At 35.9% G+C, this 11,338-nt stretch overlaps 1 protein-coding gene across 3 annotated transcripts; it reads right to left on the bottom strand.

Annotated features, from left to right (window-relative positions):
- Nucleotides 1-276: 276 nt before the first annotated feature.
- On the bottom strand, nucleotides 277-8,566 carry LOC114189842 (Duplicated homeodomain-like superfamily protein). 3 transcript variants are annotated; one of them, XM_028078558.2, is made up of 5 exons: nucleotides 7,862-8,565; nucleotides 6,610-7,467; nucleotides 4,563-5,675; nucleotides 2,911-3,342; nucleotides 277-2,829 (listed from the first exon to the last, which is right to left on the bottom strand). In XM_028078558.2, the coding sequence occupies exons 1-5, from the start codon at nucleotides 8,016-8,018 to the stop codon at nucleotides 512-514; spliced, it is 4,878 nt and encodes a 1,625-aa protein (XP_027934359.2). In that variant the 5' UTR covers nucleotides 8,019-8,565; the 3' UTR covers nucleotides 277-511. The 3 variants fall into 3 exon arrangements, with proteins under 3 accessions (XP_027934359.2, XP_027934358.2, XP_027934357.2); XM_028078557.2 differs by having other exon boundaries at nucleotides 277-3,339; nucleotides 7,862-8,566; XM_028078556.2 differs by having other exon boundaries at nucleotides 277-3,342.
- Nucleotides 8,567-11,338: the final 2,772 nt, after the last annotated feature.

Genomic DNA, 11,338 nt, shown 5'->3' with positions numbered 1-11,338 from the left:
GATTGCAGAAATTGTCAGAAACAGTGTCAAAAAAATTCAGCATGATTGGAAGAAGCTGAATATCCAGTAACTCAACACCTACTACTAATATTAAATTCCCTAATTCTATAATTAGAAAACGCCGCAGAGTGAATGCCTACCGAAATAAAGTAACTACGGGCAGAGTTGAATAAAGCATCTGATCTGTAAAGGCCATACCAACAACTCTGGAACAGTAATTAGAAGCTGGAAAAGATGGTCAAAATGAGTAGTGAGGACGACGTCAAGGATCCAGAATTGGCAATGGTAATGGCAATCGCCCCTCCTAACCTTTTCAGAGATTATTTCTGTATTTTCATCAAATACAACAAATAAAAAGCTGCTGCCATATTACAAGCACCTAAATATTTTACCAAAAAGACGGGCTTGAGAACCATTAAATCGCCCTACACTGTATTAAGCAATAACAAAAACTATAATACAGAGGGCGGCAAAAAGAGGTGTTTGCCGCTCAACACAATGACTACCTGTCTCAATCCCCCTTCCCTCCCCAAGATTCATCTTCTCTCGCAATACTCCCAGACTGACCACCATACTTGTCAGAATTGGAATAATGCATTTTGATTGCTGCCACAGGATCTGAGACACCACTGCACGATCCTCCTACAAGAATCCCCGGTCTTCCAACCCCATTCATTCCCATCACTCCCCTGCTCTGCTGCTGTAAACTTGAGATTGCTTCAAAACCATTTCTTCTCTGCATCTCAGAGAATACATCCTGGCAGTGCTTCACATCTACCATGAATGGCTGCACTTTCGGACCATCCCTTCTAAACATCTGATAATCAATCACGGCATTACTGCCATTTAGGAGCCGTTCATTATTATTCTTCGAAAATGTTTGCAATGACGGTTGCTCCAATTTGGCAGAAGATGTGGGATAATTACTGAAGGCTGCAGGATACTTGGCTAGCAAGATAGCAGAATCAGGCAAGGATGAGAGACCAGTCTGTATTCTGTTCCCATCCCAATAACCATAACTCCGCATGGGAACATTTTCAAGGCCGACATAATCATTACAGTCAAACTTCAAAATTTTCAAATTCCCATCACCATTATGTCCGGTAAATTTCATACCAGAAGGTTTGCTGAACTTATGATGGTGGGTACCATTTTCTTCACTACCTTTAGCACCTACATTAGCTTTTTGTGCTGATGAAGGATTGGTTAGTATCTTCCCAAAAAGTTTGACATCACCATTTCTGGATGTTTTATCTGAATCCAATGACTGTAATTTTTTGGCTTGATCATCAGGTTGTTCGATCTTCTGGGACAAAAGATGCAATTCTGTTGCTGAACTGCTACAGTTCAAATCACCATTCATCTCCTTAATGGGAGCTTGCAAGGGATAGCCCTGGAGAATGCTTCCGGCATCAACATGGTCTGAAGAATTCCCAGTAATAGGGGGCTGCTCATCGTTGCTAACCTGAATATCACAGGTAGAAGACAGTCGATCTTGGCTAGCTGTTTTCTCACACTGAATATCAGAAGCAACAGTATTTTGTAAAAATGAATTTGAAGATGCTTGATGTTCGTCCACAGACAACGGGGAGGCATGAGGCTTTCCGATGGGTACGTGCTTATTTTCAGTACTAGAACTCAATCCAGAACAGGAATTTCCAAATGATGAGACAGGAGCATTTACCATAGTGCTTAGAATGTGCACAGGGCTTTTCAAATCAACTATGACACCCGAATCAGCTTCCTGTTTACTATCTCTATCATCAAGACATCGGGGTGAAGACACTCTTTGCCTCTCCAATTCATTTCCAGGTCTTCCGGAAGAAACCTCGGAAACCACCATTCTATCCTCAACAAAAGAATTACTCTCGCATGGTTCACTTGTATCTGGAACAGATATCAACTCTGTAGCACCTCCCAATTTATTAGCTTTATCTCTCCTAATTTCTGTGCTATCCGACAAGATTACAGTTGTTTGTCCACTGACAGAACCACACAAGGCAAATTCACTACGATCACATCCCTGTATAGAATCAATATCAATTGCACATGCATTAGAAACCACATTTGCATCTTCAATATCTACTTCTGTCCCATCAGTCCCCTTTGATTCATTTAACTCTGCTGACAGGTTCCTAGCTTGCACAGGATTGGACTCATCATTGAACGTGTTTGTTCCATACAAAGGCAGGTCCTCATCTGTTTTAGTGCCAGACTTTTCAGTTCCAACCACTGAGCCTGTCTCCACAACACATGCATCATCAGTGTCACTCTCACCCCCATTTGCATCATCATTCACTGGGGATCCAACATTTTCAGGTATTGGGCGCATGAGATCCAATCCAAGACATTTGCGGCCTTTGCTGAAGAAAACTTTGCACTGTTCTTGGGACCTTGTCCCAACACACCGAGCTATCTTGGCAAAATCTTTCCCAAAAGTAGACACAGCCTGAAGAAAGGCAGCCTTCTCATCATCAGTCCAGTCTGTAGGATCCATTTCACCACAGCTCTCATCCGAACAAGTCTCATCATCAACCTCCTGAGTAACATCAGGAGTCAAGGGCAGCTTGTATAAAGGGTTTACTTTCAGAAACTTCCTATCCCTGCTACCTTCTACTGGATCAACAGAACTTGTTATGCAGGAACTAATAGCCTCGGAAGAAAGAGAACCACATATTCCTGCCAATACATCAGCCGCAGCAGCAGTTTCTCTTTCATCCCCAAGAATGTCAAAACTGCCTGATTTGTCAATGAAGTCTTCGACCCTCGACGTCTTCGCTTTACCATATCCACCCAAAAGTGAGCTTCCTGCACGGATTTTTTTATTACCTGCAATGCCATCTGCCATCAGCGAAGCTGCACTCAAAATTTCAAGGGAAGCAGCATTCAATTCACGATTCCATTTTTTACCTGATACCACCAAGTCAGTTTTAGCTGAAAATGACTTCCCCAGCTTACCAACATCTTGCTTCTTAAGTTTCTCAAAACAATCAGATTTGTGATTTTTGTAGTAGAATTCAACACAGTCAGCAGTTGTCTTGTGGTCAAGAAAAGAAGCAATTTTCCTAAAATTTTTTCCAAAGACGGCAAATTTCTCCAAGAAAACTTCTCTCTCCTGTGGTGTCCAAGGATTAATCAAAGCCCTTTCCTTCTCAATAGCCAATGGATCTTCAACCAGCCCATTACTAGTTACAAACTTTGAAATCGTCTTCTCTCTTTCATCCAAAATTAAAGCTGGCATCTTCAAAGTGTTCCTCTGCACTTTAACTTGAGATTCTGAAAGCAGTTTGCTTGTAAAATTAATCATCTCTGATGTTGGAACCAAGCTCAGATGATTTCCTGCTGCAGACAGGAGGAAAAAAAGAAAGCATAGTCATTACCAAAACATAAAGGCAAATAAATTAAGAAATGAACAAACTATAAGTCGTGTGCAAGTTAAAATATCACAGATAAAACCATTAAACATTGAAGATAACTTGTGTTACAGGATGATCACTAAATAATCGTGAATGTTTGGTGACAAATATAAAATAATAGACTTAACGGAAGCCCTTCACTTCACGAGTACAAGTCAATCCCTATCAAGTCAAAATATGTTCTAAACAAGAAGTCATATAATTGAATAAACAGGAAAAGACTTTTATTCAACTATTAATTTTAATAAACAAAATAAATCACTATAACAATAATCAGACTCTCCAGGTATGCACGTTTAGATTGCTTACTAGCTACAATTAGTTTCCACTTTTCAAATTAGTCATGACTAACAAGAAAATACTACACACAGCTATAAAGCAATGATACTACAATATGAGTTAAGTATCTGTGTCCGACACATATCCATGTCCGACACTTTACTTTAAGATACTTATCAATGAAAAATCTAGTTTACAAAACAGTAGTACTTATATGATGACAATAATTTATAAATTTTTCTGTTGACAATCTTTAATACATATAATTTTAATTTGGACTCACAATAACAATCATATATTTATCATGATTTTTCAGAATTATTTTACACTTTTCAATATACATATTTTACGTATCAACATATTGGATATGTGTCGTATCCATACATCATAGTTACACAGTAATGACAAATGCGAACTGCTACTGTGGGACTGGTTTCAAAAGTAGCCTAAATCCTACCCCAGTATATAACTAATTTCACTAACATTGTAATCAAACCAACAAAAACTAGTGAAGCTATCCAAACCAAAAGCGACTGATTTTGCCTGAGCTTAAACCTTCCGATTTACCTTACAAACAGCCAAGAAACAACAGACTGGGGATTACTATTCTATTTCTGAACACAGGAATATATGAAAACCAAGCAAGTAAGCAGCAAAAGTACAGCAGATTAATAGCATCAAAATTAAACATTTTTTTCTTTTTCAAAAAAATCCAAACTACAACAGAAAACTAACCACCCTCTTTAAACATTAGTTAGCAAAGCTTATTTCCATATAAAAAAATATATATGTTACTAGCTGAACTAATCAAGAAAAGAGAAACTGCAAATCAGTGGGACAAACAAACAAACTTGAAAATATCCATACCAGGAAAGGGAAAACGTGATCGAATGGATGATCGGTTCTTCTGGTTACCATTACAGGTAGTTCGCACACTTAGTTCATTCTTTTTGTGAGATTTTGGTCGGCATTTCCTTATAGAAAGTAAGCGCATATCTTCTTTCCACAAGTGATGCAAGGCTCTGAACTTAAGTGCAATAACTCTCTCCTTAAACCTAGCAAATCGCTTCTTCTCTGCAAACTTTTCCCTAATCAAGGTCTGATTGCATGTGTCACTGCTGGCTCCCATCCTCCCAATCTTACAACAATCTTTGGGCAATAAATTATCAAACACCTCACTAGCTTTGTTGGCAGATTCTTTATTGGAAGAAATAATTGTACCACATAAAATATCCATGCTATCGTTTACCTCCAAAGAAGTCTTGTCATCAACACAAGGTACAATAACATCTTTCCTAGCACTACAGGGAATTAAGCATTTCACAGCTGCAGATGGAACAGAATCCAAGTCCTGGGAGAAATTAACATATCCTCCAGTACCACAAGAAACTGCTTTAATTAAAGGCAGAGGCTCAACAAATTTAGAAGTAGCTGTTCCAGGACTATCAATATCCTCTTCCTTTACATTTTCATGAACACTATGTAAATTAGTTGAAAGTGGCACCTTCTCCATATTGGCATCATCAACAATATTCAACGGTACTGGCCGGATGACCTGGTCAGAGACTCCAGCATGTCCTTCACAGGATTTTTCACCACTACCTACCATCTGGGAGCCCAGGGATACCGCAAATGGACATGTAACACCAGATTCAGATTTCAGCGACTTCAGTTCATTTTCAAGTAAATCTATTTCAGATTCGGTCATCTCCAACACCTTTGAAATGTCAGCTTTCCATATCAGTAACCTATTAATTGCATTGGACCTCATTGGACCAGAATCTACAGAAGTTGGATCATCAGATTGTACCAACTCAATAATTGAAGTGCCCAAATTATTCAAGGAGCCAATATCAAATTTCTCTAAGTTAAAGGAAAACCTCTGCAAATTATTTTCAGACAAAGGAGCGGGTGAACAAGTCAAATTACTAACATCATTGTCTACATTTGTAGTCTTTCCGAATAATTTATCATCCATACCTGGTAAAAAGTTTGAGGTTAGGTTATAAAAACAGTAAGTAAAAATATATGGAGTAAGTAAATATACGATATCTGAACAAAACATATTTCCAAATAAGTATTTAACATGCTGACCAGCCATTCGATTGAATATTGACCTAAAATATAAATATACTCATTGCAGAAGTCTTGGATTGTAATTCCTATATGTCATGCTCCTATCCAAGCAAGTTGAGTATTGATTAAAAACAAAAGCTGGAACACGAATGTTCAAGAAACATGGTCTCCTTTATCGAATTAGCTATGGCTAATCCTTAAAAATTAATAAAAAAACCTCGAGCAGCATGCAACTGCTGAAATGTTGATTCTTACCTACATTGATAAATCGACATTTTACAGACATTTTATGTTTTAAGTAAATTTTAGGCCCTACTCACTAACAATCAAGTTCTTCAAGAAACCATTACATTTTACAAACATTTTCAAAATAGTAAATTATTTTAGTAATAAAACAAATCAAATTAGCACACAATGAACAAAAAAGACATGCACTAAAGAACTGGAGTACGTAAGAGTGTCAAGGGGACATTCAATAGAAAATGGAGCTCATAAAGGAACACCTATGCGACATATTACACACAATAAAAAGATAAAGAGTCAAGGGAAATACTTGTAAATGGAGAACCTAATCAACAGATAAACACGTATGTAGTGAACAAAAATGAAACAGAGACTTGTCTTTCCAGATATCTGACTACTATTCCACCACAAGTCTCTATGAAATACCAATTCAAACCTCATAATATCGCAGTATACTTCACTATAATTCTATACACATAGATATAACACATGTTACTGCAGTGCCAATAGTCAACCCATCATCAATTTGCAATTTCCATATAAATTTTTCAAAGCAGTATTTAAAATACAAAAAATACAGCGTCTAGCAACATACCAGGAGAGGAACTGCAGGCGACAGAAGATGGAGTTGCAGGAGATGCACATTCAGAAAATCCTGTAACTTTTGGACTTTTGTCAACTAAGCTGGTACTGAGGAAATTACAAGGTTCGGTGATAGTAGCAGACAAGACGGGACCATCTTTGTTTGCACTTGCATCAGGCACCTCGACTTTTTTCTTCTCATACTTTGCAAGTCCCTCGCCCCAATTCAGCCTTGGCTTTTTTCTAGAAGCCGTATCTTCAGAAGGCACAGAAGATGTCGCACAAGCAGCGGCTTCCCCTGAATGTGACTCATTAGCAGCTGCACTTTTCGGTTGCAACTCAGGCTTCTCTTCATGCGAATCCGCTGCTCCCATGCTCCTTGAGCTACTTGAGTGGCTAAAACCTGAGCCTCGAGAAGACAAGCTTCCAGAACGGGTCCATTTAAGCGGCTTCCAGTCACCCAGAGAGTTCTCTCTATCACTTCTGGAGCCAGTTCCCAACACATTGACACTACCTATCTTCTCATGCTGGTCTTTCAGATGATGCTGATCCCAAGAGTTCCCGAAATCGGAATGTGGATGAGAAGAGTATCCTAGGGCGTCGTCCACAGCCCTCTGGTCATTGTTCACATCCTGCGGCCTTCTGGGCAAATTCACGGTACCATTGGAGGGTTCCCACGAATGCCCTCTCCAATCTCTCTGACCAAAGGGTCCTCTATTTTCCCTACTGCTCCTGCCGTACTTCCCATCACCTCGTGAAATCGAGGGCCGACTATCTTCCTCCAGGATCTTGTCACTGCTTGACCGAGAAATCGCATACCCATGACCTGAGTCCTCGGAAAACAGGTGCCAACCGCCCTGCTTACCATGACCTTCAGAAAATATTCAAACAAAAAAAGAAAAATACAAAAAAATCAACACAAGTAAAGTATATATTCTCGCACCCAGAAAGTCATAGACAAAGAAAAACGAACACGGAAAACTTGCGAACAAGGAAACCCTATTAAAGGCTTCACTAAAATATTCCAATAACAACAGCAGGCACAGATCTTCAAAAAATCAACCAAGGTTCACCCTCAACAACGCACCAAATACGCTAAACAACAATCCCTCAAAATCATAAACCACTAAGAAACTCTGACCAAGAGAGAACAACAAAACCTAAACAAAAACACCGATGAGCGCCTATTTCGGCGTGTTCGGGGTAAGAGGACCCTAACTGAAAAAGAAATTAGGAACGAATAAAAAGATGGATTGAAAACTCACCTGGCGGTCTGCGAAACTCGGCGGATCCCCAGCGATTGAAGTCGCGGTGGTGCGAGGAATCCCTCCATCTGGCGACTGACCCAAGCGACTCAGACCTCTCGTGCTTCCTCTCCTTGAAGAAGTCCTTTCGATCCCAAGGCAATGGTTCAGGCGGCATCAAAACCAACCCAATAGCATGGGCAGCCACAGAAAACAAAACCTAGGGTTCACCGTAAAGCAAACCGCAGCGCCGCGAACGCGACCTCCGCCTCCAGATCCGACGACCTAGGGTTCGCAGGGCTGAGCCACACGACGCCGTTCGGCGAGATCGAACGCAATACCAAACGCGGCAGCCGAATCGGCGCGCCGCACAGCAATCTAGGGCTTCCGCGGAGCTCGTACACGGTAATATAAAGAAAACGCAGATTGGAGAGGGAAAGGGGATTAAACGGCGACGGAATGAGTTCAGAGACGTGGATTCAGATCGAAGAGTGAGGCCATGTAGCTGAGAGTGAGGGAGAGAGAGAAACAGAGTCTTCTTGTGATGTGCTCTCTGAACGGTGGTGGCTCTGAAAATTTTCTATCCGTTTCTTGGCTGGTGGAAAACCTGTATGGGGCAAGAAAGTGAGAACGTGAGGTGATAAGGGACAAAGAGAACCTTGAGAGAGAGAGAGAGAGAGAGAGAGAGGGGGGGAAGAGAGAGAAGGTGATAGAGATAGAGAGAGAAAGTGTGGAACCGGATCTCAGCGTTTCTTATAAAACCATATTTCAAACTCCTTTCGATTCCGCCCATATAATATTTCATTTCTGTTTTTTTTATTCTTTTTTCGTATCTTTCACTTTTTTTTTTATTTTTTTTATTTTTCGTCAATCAGCTTTTCTGTATGGGCCTCTCGGGTAATCAAAGTGCCCATTTTTCGGCCGTTATTTACGCCAGCAGTAAACGCTCTTCCCACTTTACCATTTTACCCTTCTTCTGTGTAATAATTATATTCATATCTCCACTCAATTTAATTGTTCAAACCCCTATCACTTTTAATCATCTCATTCAACAAAATGCCAATAATAAGTCTTAAAATTATAATCAATTTTAAAAATTCTATTATTTTTAAATTATAACTTAAATCAATGTGTTTAAATTTAAAAAAAATACATGTGTTTAACTCAAAATAAATAAATAATAAATATATATATATATATTATGTAAAAAATATTTGTTAGATTTTTTTAATTTTTACTTTTTACATCAAAGTTCATCGTGGTGGATGACTTAAAAATTCTTATTGTAAACTAGTATTTTGTGCATGAATAAATATTTGCTTTTATCTTAATATAACTAGTATTTGTAAATAGAATGGTTAAGGTGAAAATTTATCTCGTATAAGTGAAAATTCCCTCTTTATCTCGTTCAAATTTAAAAGTACGTATAATTTATCAGACAACACAAAATATATATATATATATATACTCAATGTATTTTTTTTCTTATTACGACCTTAATAAAATAGTGTATTATTAATTTTAAAATAGATTTTAAAACTCACATTTTATGTTCAAATAGTGTATTTTTTTTACTTATTTGTTTCATAGAGAAGTTCAACTTTGAGTTTCATTTGCTTAAACACTAAGTTATTCATTTAGTAATATAAATAAATGTTTTATATAATTTTTGTGGTTTCGGTTGTCATTTAATATTTTGATTTCAAAGTTATACCATCATAATTTATTTAAATATTTGTCACGAAAAATATGAGAATAAATATTTTTTATATTTGTTACGTATGTTTGTTCAATATTTTAATTTTCATAAGAAATTGAGTTAAAATTAATAAAAAATATATAATTCTTTTTTAGAATAGTTGTTAAATTTAAAATTAGGAAAATAAAATATGTACACAAAAAAATTATAAAATAACTATTAAAAGTAAAAGAGGTTTATAGAATAACATCTAAAGATAAATTAATTATAAAATAATTAATTTTTAAAATATAATTAAGGATAAAACTGAAATATATTAGATAATATTATGTTTGTTTTGCTTTGATTTTTGTGAGTTCTCATGAACATTATTACAACATAGATTTACACTATCTAAAAAAATTACTCTTTATTAACTAATGATTATACTTCTTCATTGGTCATTTAATTGAGTTATGTGAACGATATCATTTCAACATACCCTAATTATTCTTATGTTAACACAATTCAATTGATATTGAGTTTTGTTCAAATTAAAGATATTTGATTATTTCAAATACTTATTTAGTTTAGAAATTGTCAAATCCAAAAAAGGTATTTTCTTGAGTAAGAAATATTTTATTTTATGTTTCCTTGGTGATATTGGTTTTTTAGGTTTAGCAAACTAGTTATACCTATGAATCTCAATTTCAAATTTATTCTTAATGATTATGACCCTATTAAGATATCTCCATGTTTAAAAGGATTAATGAGAAAGTTTATATATCATATTTTTAGGCACCCTGCATTTAATTGGAGACTGTCACTTGTTCTAGCTAACAACAAATGCAACATTTCAACATAATACAAACATGAACAATCATTTATACAACAAAGCATTAACCGTTGTCTTCTTTGATTTATTATTAGAAGTTTGTGAAACAAGATAATGTGTCTAAATCTTTGAAGAAATCAAAATATTGTGTCATATAACCAATGGCCAGTTAAACGATTTGGTTGCAATAATTACTCAAACAATTTTTATGCTCAATGATTTTTTTTAATTATTTTTTCCTTTAATAAAGTATTATACAATATTGTAACCATATTCATACAAATAAAATTTACTGCAAACAAAAATAAAAATAAATTCAGTTACATCTGAATCAGATAATGCAATTTATCATATTCAATAACTTTTGAAAAACTCCACCCGACAATTGTTTAATCTATAAAAAACAACATTCGTAAATACTAACATAGATTTATCATTTGAGAATGCTTATTTGCATCTAATAGCATTGATACGAGAAATTGTTTATTTTCTCAGTACAAGAAGTCTAATCTGTATAATAAGATCATGAGTGAAACGTATTATATTTATAATAAGTACTACATCACGTGCTAAATATTTAATTTAAATGAATTCGTTTCTAAATGTGTGTTTATGAATTGTTATATTCCTATTTACTACGAAGTTAATAATTATGATAGAAATAAGACAATAAATATATATATATATATATATATATATATATATATTATGTATATATTATTTTAGAACTTAGCTAAAATATTTATATTTATATAGAGTTGATATGGACATACAGTGCAAGCAGTGTATGTATGTATGGTAAAGGTAAAATGTTACATCTTGATTAATCAAGTGGCTGATTTTTATTTTTTATTTTGAGTTCAAGTGTATCGGTAAAATATGTAAAAACCTTATTTTGCATCTAAACATCAACTGTATTCAAAACTTTTATTTTTACAATCCCAAGTTCGTCAAAAAACAAAAACTAAAATATATTATTATTAAA

The sequence above is a fragment of the Vigna unguiculata genome, chromosome 7, assembly GCF_037176805.1.
Source record: "Vigna unguiculata cultivar grain cowpea cultivar isolate G323 ecotype 2 chromosome 7, ASM3717680v1, whole genome shotgun sequence".
Lineage (NCBI taxonomy): Eukaryota > Viridiplantae > Streptophyta > Magnoliopsida > Fabales > Fabaceae > Vigna > Vigna unguiculata.
The sequence above is the reverse complement of the archived record's forward strand: the minus strand, read 5'-3'. Positions and strand labels throughout refer to the sequence as shown.

Excerpts from the sequence above, each read along its gene's own strand:
- LOC114189842 (XM_028078556.2), bottom strand. The coding sequence starts at position 8,018 with ATGCCGCCTGAACCATTGCCTTGGGATCGAAAGGACTTCTTCAAGGAG. Across the intron at positions 7,468-7,861 it reads CGAGTTTCGCAGACCGCCAG|GTCATGGTAAGCAGGGCGGT; the intron begins GTGAGTTTTCAA and ends TATTTTCTGAAG. Across the intron at positions 3,343-4,562 it reads ATCACGTTTTCCCTTTCCTG|CAGGAAATCATCTGAGCTTG; the intron begins GTATGGATATTT and ends TCCTGTCTGCAG.